Source organism: Zonotrichia albicollis, chromosome 3, assembly GCF_047830755.1.
Source record: "Zonotrichia albicollis isolate bZonAlb1 chromosome 3, bZonAlb1.hap1, whole genome shotgun sequence".
NCBI lineage: Eukaryota > Metazoa > Chordata > Aves > Passeriformes > Passerellidae > Zonotrichia > Zonotrichia albicollis.
Window position 1 is genome coordinate 76,799,711 of NC_133821.1, and position 20,071 is coordinate 76,819,781.

General features: G+C 37.6%; 1 protein-coding gene across 1 annotated transcript in view; it reads right to left on the reverse strand.

Moving 5' to 3' along the window:
* Positions 1 to 1,396: 1,396 nt before the first annotated feature.
* Positions 1,397 to 20,071, reverse strand: part of RFX6 (regulatory factor X6) — a 35,343-nt gene continuing 16,668 nt past the window's right edge. Inside the window, exons 7-19 of the mRNA XM_014269608.3 lie at positions 19,929 to 20,036; positions 17,525 to 17,602; positions 17,318 to 17,431; positions 15,261 to 15,310; positions 14,675 to 14,834; positions 13,113 to 13,257; positions 11,756 to 11,865; positions 9,628 to 9,745; positions 8,440 to 8,562; positions 6,989 to 7,198; positions 5,958 to 6,467; positions 4,723 to 4,941; positions 1,397 to 3,992 (exon numbers count right to left, since the gene is read on the reverse strand). Coding sequence (XP_014125083.1) covers positions 3,826 to 3,992; positions 4,723 to 4,941; positions 5,958 to 6,467; positions 6,989 to 7,198; positions 8,440 to 8,562; positions 9,628 to 9,745; positions 11,756 to 11,865; positions 13,113 to 13,257; positions 14,675 to 14,834; positions 15,261 to 15,310; positions 17,318 to 17,431; positions 17,525 to 17,602; positions 19,929 to 20,036 — 2,112 coding nt within the window. The 3' untranslated portion in view covers positions 1,397 to 3,825. The remainder of the gene's footprint in view (positions 3,993 to 4,722; positions 4,942 to 5,957; positions 6,468 to 6,988; positions 7,199 to 8,439; positions 8,563 to 9,627; positions 9,746 to 11,755; positions 11,866 to 13,112; positions 13,258 to 14,674; positions 14,835 to 15,260; positions 15,311 to 17,317; positions 17,432 to 17,524; positions 17,603 to 19,928; positions 20,037 to 20,071) is intronic.

Below are 20,071 nucleotides of genomic sequence, written 5' to 3' on the forward strand. Positions count from 1 at the left end.
ATTCCAAATCCTACAAACAGAGTTCATCATAAAAACTAAACCTACAACCTGTTTCAGACAGGCAATTCACCAAAAGCTTTACCAGCCCTTATTTGCAACAGTTCTAAGGCCCTTATCAACCAGCCCATCCTTGCCTACACTACATCCCTTGGTTAATATAGAATTTAATCCAAACTTTAAAGTTAAGGTAGTGATTTCAGTTAAACCGTAGCCCAGAACTATTCATACAAAAGCCTGTTACTTATAACCTGGAGCATATTGAACTGAAAACAAATTCTAATCTATCCTCAGTTTTCAAAAGCAGGTTCAGCCTCCTGAATTATGCTGATGTAATCACTAGCAGGCAGCCTCAACCCTTTTAAGTTTTGCTTGATGGGCAGTTTTACTTTTAGCACAGTAATGTTGGTGGTGTGGGATGCCCAGCCTGTAGCAGTACACCTCTGTCCACAGGTATGGCATTAATGACCTGTATTGACTCTTTAGTGTCAAATATCTGCTCTTCTAAGACTGATAACATCTCTACAGGTTTTCTCCAAGCGCTCTAAGAGTGGGGATTTATTTGTACCACTCTTTATTTCTCCATAAGCCTAAAGTTCACTCAGTCCTGACCCCATACTGAGGGAAAAAATACTGTGCTGCATCATACAAAACATCTGTTCCTATCCCTTCTAATTGTGTGCAGCAGGCGTGAAGTTCTGCTAAATGGCTCTGCACCAAAGACTCCTCTCCTCTCAGTGACCAACAATCACTTGTATACAAGATGGAGACAGGATGCTGATCTGACCAGTGATTTGGCGTGTGGTATGACAGAACAATACACAGGTTCACCTTTTGCAGATTATTTCACTGTGCTTTCACTGCACATTTAAAGGTCAAAGCCAACTTTCTCGCTAATTTTGAGTTTGGAGCAATATTCCCATGGTCCTAATTACCTTCAGGGTAAAAGAACTGCACCCCTCTTCCAGCACAAATTCTGCACAGCGAGGGCATGGGCTCATGGCACGCAAGACAATTGGTTCTTCTCCAACATTGCTTCATTTTGGTTGATACAATTTGTATTAGAAACAGTTTTACTTTAGAAGTGGAAGCAAAATTGACTTGCTCACCCACCTCTTTTGCCTTTCCTAGCACTAGTTCGGAGTAATTGCTACCGACAAATAGATCAAAAGGATTTAATTTTTCATATTTCTTTCTCAAAAAAAAAAAAAAGTTTTGTTTTTTCCTTTAGGCAAGATTCATTTGACACTGATTGTACAATCTTTAACAGAGATTTCCAGGCATGTATATATTAAAACCAATGTATTAATGCATCCACAGAAATGCAACTGAACTTACTAATACAAAACCACCAAACAGTGACTTCATTAATTCTTCATATAATTTACTGTAAGGCTGTTACAACACAAAAGATAATAATCTTCCTGTTCACAAAAGCTATGAGTTATTTCATTTTATACACACAAAATGTACTGAATGAATCAAATCATTTATTTGATTGAACTAATGGGTCATAAAATGGAAATTTCTCATTTGGTTTTGCTAGTTACAATTATGATGGGTTTGTTTTGTTCTGCAGCACAATGAGAGAATTCTCTCAACTGGCTATTTGAATATTACAATACTGTAATTGCTCTTTGCTCTTGACAATGAACTGCAATTTCCAACAGTGTGATACTTAATGCAACTTTGTGTTCTGCACACTTCTGGACAATCTGCACATTTAATGACATATGATCATATCTTATCTCAGATGACGTGCAGACACAGTAATTTATGGGTGGTAGGGGGAGGAACCAAAACAACCCCAACAAACCCCAGTGCAAAATGGTTCACATAACAAGAAAATTACTGGAAATGGTGCATATAAATCCCATATCCTATTTGAGAAATTATGTACACAGAGTTCTTTTTATGTAGAGCCTAATGGACTAAGAGCCTGTCTATTAGCGATTGCCTACTTTCTCTAAATTCAACATATTCCCCTCATGTACATTCAACAACCTGGAAGTTTTGACCTTAAATCAATTATTTGTGCCATGTCACTGGTTAGCTGAGGGAGCCAAGGATCTCAGGGTAGTGGCATATCCTTAGTGGCATATCCCTTACCTTTGTACTCCCCTTCCCATCTTAACTGCTTGGAACAGGAGGTATCTCCTCTCCTGTCACTGACTATGGAGGTTACCTGCATACATAGGGAGGGAACCTGACTTTTATAGGACCAATTTTAGGAAAAAATACATCCCGAACAGTCATGAAGAAAGAACTCTTTTGCAGTACTTACTTCATTTGCTACAAAGTTTTGTCCAGTAAATATTGAACAATCTGTGTTACCATTACATCTCATTGTGAATTTGTATAGAAACCAAAGCTTTCTTGCACCATTATGGTACTTTTGATCACAGCCTAAGTCTTCATCCTGAATTAGGAAGCAGTGGAGCTGCAGTCTTCCACTTCTCAATTACTGAACTATGGTGTCTTTTTTCTACATAAAGTGTTTCATATCCAGAGTTATTCACAACCTAATCCAGTCAATGTTTTTGATTGCTTTTTTGCAGATTTCTCATGATAGAAAGATACTGAAGGAAGTTTTACAGAATTAGAAAGAAAAGCTGCATCCTGATATCATCCATTTTCCTCCACCAAAAATGCACTTTTCTTCAATTCCACAGTATTCAGCATATATATAATGGACTGAATGGGAGTGGATTTAAATCCAAACCTGAATCTGGTGTTGGGATAATCTGAGCATAAAACAACACCTGCTATTTCATTAATGAATAGCAATAAATTTGTTTTGTGCATTCTCTGCCCTCTCTAACACCACTAGCGAATATTTTTGGCTTCTCCAGAAACATGAACAAATGTGCGTTTGTGCACAGTTTATCATGGCATCTATAAAGCACTTTTAAAAATTAAAATAGCTATTGAAGTGTTGAAAAATTTTATAATAATCTTTATTATTTAGTTTCAGTTTACACAGTTTCCCTAAATCAGTGAAAGCTGATGAACCTATTTTTATGGATTTCCATCAGAAAAAAATTTGGGCTCATACCAGAGGTAATTCTGAACTCTCATGACATGTAGTGGCATAATTTCATGTCCTTCAGTTATCCAGCTACAGTAGCAGGCTACTGCAGTTACTCAGCTTATGATATTTGCATATTTTGTTGGTTTTATTGTAAGAGGAAAAGAAATAAAATTTCCATAACATGTTTTATTTATTTCCTGAGGACTTTCACTTACACAAGTAGGCACTAAACATTTGAAATTGACTTTCCAAAGCACAACAGTAAAAAACTTTAGAGTTTGGTTAGTTTCATTTAAAACAGTAAAAACTGACCTTGTAAACATTTCCATAGGAGGTAGGATACATACATTTGACAATCTGTCAAACATGAGAAAGTAAACAGTTACTCTGTGGTCCTAATAAATAATGAGCAACACAGGCATTAAATAAACATTTTATATATATAAAAAAAGATAAAAGTGAAAGACTAAAATAGCATTTTTAATAAATTAGGAATATATGTAATAATTTCTTTACAACTTATTCTTGCATGCAAGAATCGCTGTCTCTTTCTGCTTACCCTGAATTTCTGACCGAAGAGCTGTAATGGTGAGAACAATCCTGAGAGATTCATAAGCAGGACCCAATCTAAATATAGTTATTTTCTGTGTGTGGAGGGCTGATAACATTGCTAAAATGGCTTCTTTAACACTATATGTACTACTTTTATCTTCCACCAACTTGGGAGGCGACTATCATCATAGCCTTAATGTCCAGGATTGGAAAGTAAGCTTAGGGCACAGATATGTCTCTCTCAGTTAGGTTCCTCCAGCAGCTGCTCCCATGAAGACAGTGTTGATTGGTGGTAAAGATGGTACCATATCTCTGTTTGGTGGGGCATGGACCTCCAGATTTTCCTGGGAAGGGAACTGACCAGATGTTCCATACATACACTGTGACGAAGATGTGGTTTGCAAGTTTGAAGCTGTGGGGGAAAAAGGTCACCATCACTGCAAGTTTTCAGTTTATTGGAATTAACAGAAATCACAATCCAGTTTCATTTGATGGAAACTCCTATCTACCAGGCACATCATCTGAAGGATAGAAATGTCTGATGTTCTGTGCAGGATTAACAGGTAAGCAGTAGGAAAATGTAATCTTGTGTAAAAATAAAGTGTTCTAGTTCATATCTTTCATGCAACCCTTTTTGGAATGACCAAACTTGGCTGCTATTTGTTTAAGGCATATACCAAAATAAACCCTTTGGCATTGGATATTTCTGCCTAAAATTCACTGTCAGTGGGAGCTTTGCCTATTTACACAGTTGAAGCATAGAATGGAGGACCAGAGCACAGGAAGTATATACTGAGACACCCCTGACCCAGGATTCATTTGATCTGTTTGACAGTGAGCATCTCCAAGAGACCCTAGAAAAGCCCAGTCTATTTTTGGTTTACTAAACAATCAGAAAGCACTTCCGAATACACGTTTTTGTGCAACCCAGGCCAATCATTCCACTGCTCCTGGACAATGGATTATAGACCTCAAAGCAAATTTATTAAACTCAGTTTTAAGGAAAACACATCCTAAGTACCAAGCTGCTTCATCTCTATGTTGCATTTAATATACTGTGTATGTGAGCTGCAGTTAAACACTCAGCATTTGATAGGATACTAAAAGTTCACAGCTGCTCCTCAGTTGTTGGCTGTACTTACGCATAGGGGTCCGGCAGACAATAGAAGGTGAGGACTCTGAGTAGTAGGAGCCTGTTTGTTTTCTCCTGCTGTCATCCAAGATATTCAGTGGATCATGTACATCACTGTAGGATGGCAGAGGCCGAATGCTGCTGACACTGCTGATTACAGAAACGTGTTGGTCCACCATTGTTCCAAGTCTGTGAGATTCTGAATAGTTTATGCTGTTTCCATAATATCCTAATTGAAGATTGAAAAAAAAGAAGATGAATGAAACTACTGGGTAGTGTATGAGCCTGTGATAACCTTGGAAAAATAGTACTTGTTACTGGATGAAGCTCTTCACAATAAGATTATTTATATACACACATACACACACATATACACATATACATATGTGTGTATATATACAAATATATACACACACAGTTCAGGAAAATAAGCAGCATATATAAAGATGACCCAAAAGAGAGGTGGTAACAAGGAAACCAAAATATGATAAGGGTTCAGTCATGTCTTCAGTTTCTTTCCTTGTAAGTCCGGAGTCAAACACAGCCTGCAATCATTGGCCTTAAGAGACACCATGGGGAGTCATAAGCACAGTTCAGTGCTTCCTTCTGAAGCTTATGATGAAGGAAAGCATACATGGAAAGAAAATCTGCAGGGTAGTATGTACTCCCTGCATAGACAAATCCATATGAAAGTAACATTTCCACTCTGCATTTCCTCCAGAAGAGGGAGGTGTTTTGCTGACTATACCTCTGAAGCAGTAATTTTACATTTGAAGTATGAGAAATGAGAGGGACAAAGTCCCAAACTATTGCTAGTGCACATTTTTATACTTCTTTTTACCCCTGCAACTCAAATGATCCATTATGCTGATCCCTGAGGTAAGCTACCTTGTGTCTGCTCTGTTTCACAGCAAATTTGGGGGCTTTTCAAGAGATTGTTAAACAATAAGATCATCCTGGTTTTTCTTCCTTTGAGCAAAATTTGGTGATGATACCAAAGGAAGATTACATAGGGCAGCAGATGCATTTGAGGTCAACTGAGGACTCACCAGAAGAAAATAAACCCTTAAGTAGCTTATTAAGATGCTTTACAATCTCTGTGTGTTATCAGAGAAGTGAAAAACAGGAATGTAAAAATAAAAGCTGAAATACATCTTCCACAGGAAAAAAAAAAAGGCAGAGAAAAAGTGTTTTACTCCAGCAATGAAAGAGAAACAAAAGGAAAAAGAAAATATGTATTAATACCATTGGAAGCGTTAGCAGGATAAGCTGCTCCTGGACATGTAGACACTGAGTTGTTCAAGAAATTGAAACTCCCACTATTCAGAAACTGCATATTGTGTGTGTCCTGAGACATGTTGGAGGGACCATAGCTGGAAGGGGATCTGGCATTGTAGGGAGACACAGCACAACTGTTGCTGAAGTAGTCTCTGGAGAACTGCTGTTCACTCAAAGCATTGAATCGGCTGGGCTCTGCTCTGTGGTCGTAAACTCCTGAAGTGGAATGGGCCTGTGTCCTGAACATAGCCTGGTAATTGGAATTGTTTCCATAGTAATTCTGATTGGTCTGTGGCAGAGTCTGATAAAGGGGTTCTGAGTAGGAAGAGCACTGTGAATGTGTCGATAGCATGGGACCTACACTGGGAGGTCTCACAGCCATTGGCCCCTGGTTGATCACACTTCCTCGGCTGGCCATGGCTGGTGAAATGGGGGGAGTCATGAGGTGACCTGCGCTCTGAGACAGCTCCATTTGATCTGGAATAAATAAACATTAACTGTGATTAGTGCCTATACCTCAGTACAGCTGTTAAGACACAAACCATCTAATGAAGTGCAGATTATCATTTGAAACCTTTACAGAAAATATGCACTGCCCCCCACCTATATAATTCATAACTTTTATTTCATGGCTTCAGAGTATGAAACTTCTCTCTTTCACTTTCCAGCTTTGAAGAGTCACATTAAGTGGAAATACCCAGTAGTTACCCTCCTTACGTGCACCAGGTTTACTACTCATCCTCTATTCACAACAACCTCACCAAGCCAAGAGTTCTAAGATAGTTTTACCATTTTTCCAAGAGGAACTATTACTGGCAGGGTAATTACAATTGCTGACTTCTGTAAATCACCACACAAGGTCAATCCATGAAATGTTGTTTACTGGAGGTCTTCATAAATGCATGTGGTCACTGTTCCTCCTACAGCAACATGTTACCACTAACTGAAAGACTAACAATCAAATTAGGGAAGGAGAAGCTGGAAGAGTTGATACACACCTGTCAGCTGCATACTTTCTTCATCTCCTGTGGTGAAGGGGTTGAGGCCAGAAGGTGCACTGCTGGGCTGGCCAGCTGACAAGGACACATAGGTTTGCTCTCCTAGGCACTCGTTTTTGACTGAGGTGTCACTGGGCAGAGGAGCGGCTTTGTTGCGATTTGCTAGGAAGCAGGAGCTTGGTGATGCAGTGAAGGTGGCTTTGCTTGCATCTGGAAGGGCAAATGAAAACCCTTGTTGGCTGTTATGTATCCTCACTGCACACAAGTTCTGTTTGTATCATTTTCCCTGACCACAGATCTACATCACACAGTTTCAGCTCCTTACTGAAGACATCGTATCGAAAGTACGAATAGATTTATTCCCTTGAAGTAAATGTTAACAAGGAAGTCAAATAAAGTGCATTAGGAGTGAATCAGGATGGACATTTCATCCTGAAGAACTTACAATGGCAACTTTAGAATGCCTGAACTCTCTTTTCCTATTGATATCTAGAGAAAAGTAATTGTTATACTCAAGAGCTCTTCAGCTTTTTGCAGACTATTGATAAAGTCAGTTTTGCTGTTCTTCAGAGGAAACCATGATTCTACCTTATGGTTTCAAGTACTTCACCTAAACAGAAAAGGATAAGGCAACTGTCACACAGGCCAAGTTTTTCTTCTGGAGGCTGAATTGAAAGAAGTGCAGCATTTACTGTCAGCCAAATTCTATGCATGTTTGCTGTAGTGAAGTGCAGATTTAGAGTAGCAACGACCAAAAAGTTAAGGATTGACTGCCAGTGCTAATGCCAATAAAAATAATTCTGCAAGTTTCTGACGTTTCAATGGATTTTTAATGATTAACTTGGACCAAAACTTGATTCAAATCAATCTTCATTCTTTTTATAGCAAAGGACCTGGAACATATAATTTCAAACTGCCTAACTTTGAAGAACCCTGGTAGATGGAAAATGCTAAGGATACTGTTTACAAATAATTTTATTTTTCTTCCATGTAGTAATACTTCAATTACATGGTAAATAAGGCTTCAAACTTGTGTTTCAACGTTGAAAGGATATTTGCACTCTGGTAACATTTAATAGATCCCTGGTTCAAGTTGTAATTACATATTTAAGCTTTGGGGAAAAACTGAACTAGGAATTCCTGTCCTTTCTGCTACTTATACTTCTTTTCACACTTCAGTTCATGGCCCTTCGGATGTAAGTCTTTGCTGTATCCAAGATAACTTCAGTGATACTTAGTATTGACATTCCAATTGAATGTTATTAAGTGAACTGTGGTAGGAAGGTGAGAATGAATTGCGGAGTGAATGATCACAAACTTCTCAGGTGAATTTGACAATGTTGCACATAACCACACCTTCAGCAGAACACAGTAAACTTGCTTCTGCTTAAACAAATACATCAATTTCTAAACATATCGGAGTACAGGCAAAAGAAGCAAGCTCTAGTTACCTAAATTCTTCATGTATTTGTCCAGTAGATTCTGGAGCTCTTGTTCTTTGTCATTATTGAACTGTGTCTCCATGGCAAGCAGGATGTACTCATCTAGTAACATGCGGATCAAATGAAAGGAACCTTTTGGAGGAGAAAGAGAGAGAGTAGCTGAGTTATCTTTGTGACCATCTCTCACCACTCCACAAGAAGCCAGTGAAACAAACAAATAATTGTGGACTTTAAATGACCTGGCAAGACCAACATGGAATAGTGCCTAACTTCTAGCTCTAATCTCTCTTTGCACTGGCCCACCTATCTCAATTGTTTACTGTCCTGTAGGCTATTTGACCACTAATTACATCAAAGAAAAATACTGATGAAAGTGAGACATGCTTTATACTTGAAGAGAGCACACAGTGGAACTAGATAAGGCTGAAGTCTGCTAGAATGCCTCTGCTCTATTTCTGTTTGCCTTGTGTTAAATAACCAGACAATAACTGATAAAGTCTTTGACCTTATTTCAAGGATATATCACATTTAAAAAATGTATGTGGCCATCCAGTAATTTAAAATACCCTCTGAATTTTAGATAACAATGTACCTATGATGAAACATACTAGAGTTTGTTTCACTTGTTCTGCCATCTTCTCTCTTGTATAAGGTTCTTTCTGAGTGTTTCCAAAAATTCCTAAAGATGGATGTGTGACCCTTAATTTTTAAAAGCCACAAATTCTTAAATCGATCATCTGGTGATTCCAGAATTAAGTGTGTGGTGACTTTCCAAATTTATTTCGCTTTTATTAAAAGATATCATGCACAAGAACTTACATACAACACTATTTTTTTAAATAAACTGATCTGCAGGTGAAAACAATAATTTAAATTTTTTGTCTCTTATACTGAGATACGCAGTCATTACCATATTAAAACAAAGCTTCTATCGCTTAACTATCAAAGCAGTATCAAAACAGCAAGTCAAAAGAAAAGTACCATTTACAAACAACCTCATGACACAGGTTACCAGCAAAAAATATTGCTAGCATTACTGTGAAATATTAGTTTGAAAAATACATCAAACAGTATTTGTGGCTTTGATCAAAGAATTTTTAGATTAGGATGTGTTCCTCAGAATAGGAAACAGTGGAAAGCTGGTAAGTGCTTAAAATATATGTACAAAATATGACTGTTTTTATAAAGCTCAGGTACCAAAACTTGATGCATTGTTTAGAGTTAGGTTATGCATGACTCGAGCACCGAAAAAGCTCCATTTCAGAAGGAAGTCCTGAGCTCTCTTCTTTAAAGACCTCCCATTTTGCTTGCTTGCCTGAAAGAGAACAGTAAAATACTGTTAGGCATGCTCACTTGCTTTCTGCCAGCAGGAGAGAAGAACTGAATATCCTCAAGGACTCCTTAACTCAGGCTGATGTGGCAGAGTGAATCAAGCTGCCTGATTCAAACTGTCTCCCTGCTCTGTGACCTAACTTGGTAAAACAGCAGCCTTCTCTCCTTCCAGGGCAATCAGAGAATGGTGTCTGTCAATGTCAGATGAAGCAAACTGGTCACTGCTTGGGCCATGATGAGACATAAATTACTCCATAGTCTAGTACTAAAGGTGCCAAGTTGTTGCCACTACATAGGTGAGGAAGGCAGGCAGGCAGGCAGGCAGGCAGGAAGGAAGGAAGGAAGGAAGGAAGGAAGGAAGGAAGGAAGGTCCCACCCTCTGGCACTGTTATTCCATAAAAAAGGGGAATAGAAATTAGTCTTTGTACTTTAATCTGTGTAATACTGGTCAGAATTTCTCTTACAGAATGGTATGATACCATCATGATGATCGAAGTGATGCTTTTAATACTGCTAATTTCATACAGCCACTTTGCTCTGGCAGTAATTTGTTCGTGTGGCAACATGAATGCCCATGTTACTTTCTCAAACAGCAGGCAGAAAGAAGCTGTTGGGTGAGTTTGACAGTAGCCACACTTTAGCATGAACAGAAGGCAAACAGCAGTGGAAGGATTATGTGTTCTGTAAATTATTAGCTTCTGCTCAAGTTGACCTAGCTTCATATCAAAACTTGTTGGTACTTCTTCCCTAAAGTACATGAAAACAATGCTAGGAAGCATACCCATTAGCTTTAATAATATGGTATCACATAGTAGATGCTGAATGGAAAATTGCTTCACCTTTTCTGCCTGATTTGCTTATCAGAAATTGTATTCTAAATTGTGGAATGAAATTTAGATTCCAGTCTAAAATTAATTGAGATTGCTCAGCTTCAATGGGACTTTTTTTGCCTAGGGAGATTTCTCTGTGTGTGAGGACTTCGGCTCTGCTGCCCCGAGTAATCCAAAGCCCCTCACTGGGCTGCTCATGTGTCAGCAATTGTTAGGAAAATCAGAGTACTTTAAAAAGAAAGTAATTATCACTGCCTCCACTGAAATTTGGGAAAACAGGCAAAGAAAGGAAAAAGGGCATGCCTATGGTTTTCCTGCAAGTGGCAGTCTCTCTTCTGCCAGCCAGTTGATGCTGATTGTATTATCTCATCCTTTTGCACCCATCCATATCAAGATCCTACCTAAAACGATGAATGAGATACTGCATTTTCAGTTTAAAAAAGTCTGTTGAGAAGACCAAAGTTCATCTATCAGCCAACAATATGTAACACCTTATTCTCCTAGTTTACAGTAATTAGAATCACAAATTGGGTATATATATTTTACTTAGCTGTAAGAAAAAATCCTTTCTCTTGTTCTGAGCTGCACTTTATTAATCCCTACATAACTACATGCATATAAAATACTTGTGGTGAAAATGCATCTTGGTAATTGGACATGGGAAGGGGAATCCCATCAAAACCATCAATTACTGAGTTAAGCACCTTACAAAGCTACAAAACTGTATCTTCCATCCTGAAATGTAGAAATCCTTCAGGAGGCTAGCAGTAACTTATACCACACACAGTACCACCCAAATGCCATGGGACAGAGAATTGCTTCTCTAAGGAACAACTTTTGTTCACCTTACTCAGAGCAATCCCCCTGCGATTCTGCAGGCACACATAAAGCCACAGGGTTTCTATCACATACGGTTTGTGAAAGTGCTGACTTTGGTGTCTTAGCTACAATGCCTCCTAGTTTGCCACACATGTAACACTGCTCAGCATGATTAATTTGGACTAATATCACAGGAACCTCTGACACCAAATTACAAACTTCCCTGTCACAGTAAAGGAGATAGGAGAACAGATGAAAATTCCTTGTGGAAAATCAGTGGGACTGCAAAAGGAGTTAGGGGAGTAGGATTTGGTCTGGAGTCAGGCAGAACATTTGAAAGGTACCTTGATAACCCTTTGCTCAACCACAGTATCCAACCATTCAATAAATGATTCCACAGTGGCATTCTTCTTTAGGAGGTCCTTCAGTTCTTGGAACACTGTAATAGAGTCATCTACCATGTAAAAAGGAGAACATATCATTGCACTCTATTCTGAACATGAGAAAAAGCCACTCACCAGCCATATGACAATATTGTAGCATGGAAAGGAAAATCAAAGAATTAGAGCAGTGAAGAAATAAGTAATTCCCCAGCAAAGCAAGCACACACACATCCACCACACACATGCATTTTAATTACTTAAGCATTACAATGACACAGGTTGTAAGACAATGAAATTTTATAAGAAAATAAAAGCAAAAAAAGATTATTGTATTTTCCATTTTCCAATCCTTTGAGGATTCAATCTTGCAAACCTTTCTAGTACTACATTTGTTAATAAAGCTTTCTCTGCAATATTACAGATCTGCAGTTTCCTTCATATTTTAAAAGTTTCTCACTATAGGATATAAACTTATTTTCCTCAATTCCCATTTTCAAAAAAGTGCCTGAAGGACCAGCTATTTCTCTTCTTATTTTCTTTTTTAACCAATGTGAAAGAAGACAAAGAGTAAAATATAAAAATAACTACACAAAACATGGGAAAGGGGCAACTCAAATGAAAATGTGAATAGGATTGTGAATTATTAAAGAGAACAAACTTTCATAATCAAAGTAATAATAGTTACAGGACAACACATTGCTATTCCTTTCAGCTCTTGAAACTCTGATCAACGTGACTCCTATGACAAAGTTCTCTTTTTAACAGAGAAAATTACTATACTTACTTTACAAAAATGTATATGAAAATCAACTACCTCAGAATTTATGCTTCTCTCTATTTTGTGTATGAAAATAGCTGCTACACTAAATAGAAGGTTACATATATTTTTAAAGCTCAACTTTCAGAAGAAAATATGATTAATTTTAAAAAAGTTAACTAGCTCAATTATTCATTACACTAGGCCATAATGAAATGGAATTTCAGACAAAACTTTCAAGAACTGATCTGTTCAATATCCCCACATAGGATAGGGCCAAGTTTCAAAAGAGGTTTGCAACTGACATGTAAATGAATTTTTCAGCAACCATTTAGAGTCATCTATCTGTGACTTTAAAACTTTTCAGCACAAGCTTCTGTTCTTGTAGGACATGCCAGGGCAATCAATTGGTTTTCTTAATCTACTGTTAAATTTATTGTGAACTAGATTATAGAAAGCAGAGTCTATGAGTGTCCTGTTTCAGTCAGTCCAAGTAGGCTGGTGTGTCATGAAATGAAAGAATGTACTTTTAATGGTAAAAATATATCACCATAGACTTACATTCACTGTAAACTTCCCCATCAGAGTCTGTGCTCCCTGACACTGCAAGGAGGGCCTGAGAACCAATACTATTCAAATCGACTTTTTCAATATCCGACACCATGGAATTCACCACGTGCTGATCAAAAAGAGCTGGCCGAGCAATCTGCAAGAGAAAGCAAGGTAAAATGCTGAGACCGTGTTGTGGTTCTGCCCCAGCTGGCAGCTAAGCACCACACAGCCACTCACTCATTCCATACCCTGCCAAGGAATGGGGGAGAGAATTAAAGAATAAAATAACAACATTTGTTGGTTATGTTAAAAACAGTTTGATATTTTTAAAAAGACACAATAAAAATAACAACAACAATAATAATTTAAAAGTTTAAAAGAAACACCAAAGAATAACAATTAAAACAATTTCTCACCACCAACTGACCAATGCCCAGCCAGGTCCCTGAGCAGAGGTCCCCTGCCAAACTTCCCCCCAGTTTTATTGCTGATTTGTGGTAAGGAATATGCCTGTGATCAGCTGGGGCCAGCTGTCCCAGCTATGTCCCCTGCTAAATTTTTGTACACCTCCAAATTTCTTGCTTACTTGCAACTTACTTGCTGGCAGTGTGGTGTAAGAAGCAGAAAAAACCTTGGCTGTGTGTAAACACTGCTCAGCAGTAACTAAAATAGCCCTGAATTATAAATAGTTACCAATACAAATCCAAAATATAGACCCATACCATGATGAACAAAATTAGTTCTATGCCAGCCAAAACCAGTAGAGGCCCACACCTGGGGAGCACCCAAAAACTGCTCAGAGAAGAATCTTATTATGTTTAGTTTTATTGCCATGGCTGGGCATGATCATCACAAATCAGATGAGATGTTTCCCTTTCATTAGACTCCTGATGCTCTTCTAGTGTGCTTCCTATGAGATTATCTTCACAAGATCACCTATATACTGTTTTTGTATTTATGAAAGACAAAACCAGGTCAAGATGAATCTCTGGTGTGCCTACAGTTATTCATGAGGACTACCACCTCAATGCCCAAGATGCCAGCACGGAAGGCAGTTTCTTGAAAGGCATTGTATCCTTTTGGATAATCTACAAAACCATCACATGGAGGTGACTCCTAATTGCAGATACCTGTATCCTGACAATAAAGCCTTGGAGTCTCCAACTACCTGTCATTCCCATTTCTTCTTTCCACTCAAAACTCAAATAGAAATAGAACACCATGGACAAGGCAGCAAATCTTTGCTAGGCAAGAAGGATCATCTGGTATTTTTCCAATTTGGTACTAAACAAAATACACAAATATTCCACTTTATCGTTTTATTGAATATAGTTCCTGTGGTGGCAGTTCATTATAACCATGTTCCTTGCTCTCTTTTCTGGTACAAAAGTTTGAAGTTCTGATTAGATCTATTTATGGTCACTTTCTAATTTCATGGTTAAAACTATAAGATTCAAGTCTTCCATGGCTGAAGGTCAACCTTGAAAAAATAATGCATTGTATCTCATAGCCAGAAAGGTACAATGACTACAACTGACACATTTTTTAATATATAATCTTATTCTGTTTACCTGTGCTAGGTGTAGGAATGATGTCTGTCGTTTCAGGGAGGAAACAAATCTTCGTGCAATAGGCAATTTCTTATCTATCAGGCTTTCTGGTAGATTTTCCAAAGAGGAAGCAACCCACTGTTCCCAGTTTTTTGCAAAACTTCTTATATCCGCCAGTAAACTATAAGGGAAACAAAAAGTGATTTAGAGAATCATCAATAAAAATTGTGTGGCATTAGTTTAAATAATTGGGTTTCAATCTAGGACTAACAGACTTCTGAACATACCTGGAAATTCCTCCTCACCTCACGGTGTTACCAAAAGAAACAGGAAATGACCAATCACTGATCTATATATTGACTACATATTGACACATGCCTTCTCTGGGAAAAACTGTGGACCAATTGGGACAATAAAATGCTATTCAATATTTGAAGCTGCTCTATAGCTGCCCTCAGAGCTGACACTATTTTGCCATACATACTCTAGTGTTCTAAAAATGAGCATAAATACAATGAGAAAATTTCTCTAGAATATAGAATTACTGGTATTTATCTGGAATATGTCTAAAAATCAAAATGTACCGTGATTATTTTCAAATACCTACCTTTCTGGCATTTCTTGCATTGTTGCAGGGATGAGTACATCTGTAAGAACCTTCAAAAAGTTAACAGAAAATGACATCATGCTTCCACTGACCATTCATTTATTCATTCATTCATGTCTGTCTTGTCTACTTAGATTGCAGAAAATTTACACAGAATAAAGCCATTCAACCTACTGTCTAGATATTTATATGCCTGTATTTTTCCAATCACTATTAGACAGGAACATGAGAGACATTCATATACTTATTGTGTATATTCATAGCAGTAAAATGAGAAAGAAATCAAACAAGACATGCTATCCCCCATGTCTTAAAGAAGGGAAACCAGCAGAAGTGAGATCATAAACACTTTGTCTTTTCTAGCATCACCACGTCTCTGCAAAGCAGATACTCAAATATCTCACAAGTCTTTGCTGTTGACTCTTCTTTCTACCACACTGGACATGGCATTGCAGGCATTCAGAGTTCAGCCATAGAGTTCTCTGTAGCTAAGTGTGGTGTGGAACAGTTTTGGCAAAAAACTGTGCCATCTGGCATGCCCCCTAGGGAATTTTACCATGGAGGACAAAGTTGTTAGACAATATTCAAGAAATCTCCTTTCTCTGTTAATGTAAATAGTTTGATAACAATCCAATGTAATTCCTTATTCCTTCTGTCAGATGTAAAGAATATCTAACATGATTATAGATAAAAATTAGTGAGAGACAAAGAAGAGGCAAATAGCAAATTTATGAACTTCTGAGAAATTCAGTCTTATTCAATTTATAATTTAATGATCCTCTAGTATTTCTTCTTCTGTCACATTAAATCTATCATAAATAAAGTTAATATTGAATCTATTGAGACAACACATTTAGAGCAGGAAAAACCTCATAAACTCAAGGTACATTATAACCTCTACAAGTAAATAAGGCTTAATGACCCATCTCCTGGGTAGTAATTATGATTCTTGATGCTAATTACCTTTACTTTACTATGCTAACTAAAACACTTCTTACTTTACAGCTTTTTATGCTTCTAGGAAATATATATTTTCATCTTTTCTGAATCTTCCCCCATATTTTTCTGCAGTAAAGAAAGACAGATTACAATAAGGCATTAGAGCTAAAAAACGTCAAGTCTTTTGCTTTGACTGGTTGGTGTTTACTGTTAAACCAATACTTATTTCTTCTTATCAATATGTGATACGAAATCTGCTAGAGAGACACTTACATGAGAACCCTTCCCTATTTCTGTGGCGTGTCCTATCAAAGAAATGTAAAGTACTTTGCATCAACTAAATCATCTGATCTGACTTTCCAAATGGAAAACTCAGGAAACTTTGGTGGCATCATTTTCTTTTTTCCCCAGCACTCTATAATTTATTCCTGACCTTGCAACACTCCTGAGGGTCACTTAGTTTGAACTTTTTATGCGGTCATGCCATGAGTTAGATCAAAGAACTCATATGGTACAAAAGCTCCACGAAACAAGTATCCCTTGATTTTTTTTTTTTTATTTAAACCCAGAGCAGTTTAGAGTGTAGCAGTTTTGCTGGTACATGTAGCAGCAAGAGAACAGAAATGAAAGGCAGCTGGTAGGAGGGGCAAGAATGTCTTTACCCAGTATTGTTCCAGCTTGGTAGCATGAAACCATGGCCTGACATAACCTGTGAGCAGCAGACTGGCATGTGGAATCACCCTACAGATCTGCCACAGACTCTCTTTTCTGGTAGAAATTGCAATAATATTTTCACTGAAAACAAGGCTTCAGTTTTCATCCAGGATTACCTTAGTCAGCCTTGTCAGTGAGCACATGAGCATTTCTTTTAGCTACACTCAAGCAAGTATGTCAAGGTTTCACTGTTGTTGTGCTGTCCTTGGTCACACAACAGGTGTTCAGCTGAGCTGAGACTGGAGTTCAGCTCTTACAGGTGCCCATTTTATTTCTTGATTTCAATTATTTCCTTGCTGATTTACAGCAGAAAGCAGTCAGGTCACCCTGTCATTCTATCTTTTTACAGATGCAGAATCTGTGCTGTGGGTGAGATTATTCATGTAGCTAAATGCTTAACTTACCTTATACAGTATTGAGTCACAGACACAGAAAATGTCAATGATGATGGGATTTTCAAGCAGAGGAAGAAGATGGTCAGGCATTCCTTGCCAAAAATGTAATAGGAAATGCTGGATCTAAAGGAATAGGAACCAGATTCATAGACATAAATCATGCTTTCTTGACTTCCCATCCATATGTACCAAGAGTGTGTGTTCAAACAACCTTACCTCTTCAAAGTTCCCATTAATTGCATTGTCAAGGACACACTGACAGTGTGTTTTGTACATCATGATAAGAGTATCTACCTGTTTTGGAAGAAAGAAATATTAAACAGAGAGTTTCTTTAACAGAGTTTCTTAAATCTTTATTGCTACGGTGATCTAAGTTTCTGCTTTGTGTAGCTAGTATTTAAACACATAATATAAACTGTATTGCAATGCATATTTACAGATAGACAGCCTCTATATCCAGAAGTGATGAGGACATCACTCATCTATGGCTTTATCAACAGCTTTATATCATTATTATTCAAGCATTATTTAGGGCATTATTTAAGTCAAGCACTGATGCCGCGGTCAGTAGCATCTGAACCTGTATATACTGTGAAAATGTGGATAATAAAGTAAGGCAATAGCCAGAGTAGTCAGTCAGATGGTAAAGTAAATTCACCTTTCTGAAGCTAAGATTAATCCCAAAGAGCAGTGCAAGTTAATCATTAGGCTACTATAGGCGTCTGTGAGTGTTCTGAAACATCATCTAGCTGGACAAATGAGAAAATAGCTGCCAGTCATTTGGTCAAAGTTTAATCACTGCCTCACATGAACTCAACTTTTAAAAGCAGAACTCCCTTTCATCTCATCAAGCTACTTTATCTGAATGGAGTGTTTCCGTATTAAAAAAAAAAAAAAAAAAAAAAAAAAAAAAAAAAGAAGTAGTAATTTTTTTAAATTGTAGCAAATTATAAGAAATATGCAAACTCATTTAAGGAAGGAAAAGGGCTAGCAAAACCATTCTTTGTCCTGAGTCACAGAAGGTTTGTTATAGTTTATTGACTTCTCCAGCAAACCACTATCAGATTTCAAATGATCCTGGTTGCATCTTATTGCAATAGGTTCAGGATGCAGATTTCTTTGAAACCAGACCTTTCTGACTTTCAGAGCTGCTTCCTTAACTACGTATCTTTGAAAAGCAATAGCAAAGTGTGAGACTCAAGAGCATTTTGAAAGAACTGTTTTCGAAAGGAGTTGATGGAAGTATAACAGTTGGGTAAGTTCTCTCCAGAAATATTAAATGCAGGAATTATCCATCTATTTTAGTGCAGACTGCTGTATTTATGGGCTCTCCAGACATCTGAGTTGCAAGCAACTCCTTAAGAGTTTAATGCAGGAATCAAACTTCATGTATGGGCTGTCTTCAACAGAGTACCTAAATATCTTAGTTTTAATAACCTTTGGTCAGATAAGCTGAAGGAGGGAAAAGGCAGTATGAAAAGAAAACAGGAAATAAGAAAACAAGAAATGAGAAAAGAGCAGCAAGGAAAGAAAATTCAGGATACACAGAAATTAATCTTTCCCACAGTCTCCTCATAACTCGGCAAGTCTGCTCCCAGACAGTCATGCACAATGCTGCTGAGCCAAAAACAAAGAGAGAATGAATTGCCAGTTTTTCTCCATTGTTGGAGCAGTAAAAATCAGTTTGTTTATACTGCTGTGTTGGGTCTCCAAGGAACCTCAAACATTTGTCCGATTCAAATTCAATGAGAATGCTGTCTATATGAGAGGTGTCACTTCACTGATGGAGACTATAGCAGCAGGTCGTGCACACTGCTAAGTATATCAGTTCTTGGACTTTCTTTATGAATTATAAGATTTCCAGCTAAGATGGAAATCCTTTTGTTTAGCTTCTCCCTACAGGAATGCAAGGCTTCACTACTTTCTCAGAACAAGCTTAGGAGGAGAGGCTCTCAAAATAACATGTATCACCAGTCACCATTATCACCAGCACTGAAAACTAAATTGAAAAGTTCAAAATGTCTGTCAAAGAATTTTTAGCACAACGTAAGCTCGTAAGGGGACAAGAAACAACACAGATGTAACACACAGTAAAAAAGTCAAAGACATAAAACATAGAGGTATTTCCAACTGAGGAGTTATCCTTAGGGTAAGTAATACCTAGTATTGATCGAATGATTTAAAGAATTTAAAAACAAACCCAAACATGTTCAGGTTTTCAGCTGCTTTTCAAATAATTAATGAAAGACAGTAAAATTCATCTATTTGTTGCGAATTATTTGTTCTGTTCTAATCAGACCAAAATTTACCTTAAATCCAAAGGCATTTGTAAAGAATACAACTCTCAGTTATTTGTTTGTTTTGCTCTCCCCGTCTTACATACCATCAGTTTGTAAAATACTGGGTCAGTTAATAGGTAAAAAATTCAACCACCTTTCCATTGGAAAGCCGGTTAATCGGTGTTAGTAAAGGTTTGCCCCCTCTATAAATCAGTCACCTCTGTTTGATTATGGACATTTCTGGCTCTTTCATGTCAATACCTCAAAGGCTAAGATATGAAGAAACATTCTGTGGCAAATTTTTGATCTCTTAGACAGAGGAGAAGGAGCTCACTTTTTACCTTGTCTTTAGAAATGCACCCTTGAAGCAAAAGATGTTGAGCACTTGGAAACTCTGGGAGGAGTGTTCCAGTTTTGGAACTCAGAGAATATTTACGAGTAAAACCACCCTGAAAAGGAAGGAAAAAAACAGGAACATTGAAAT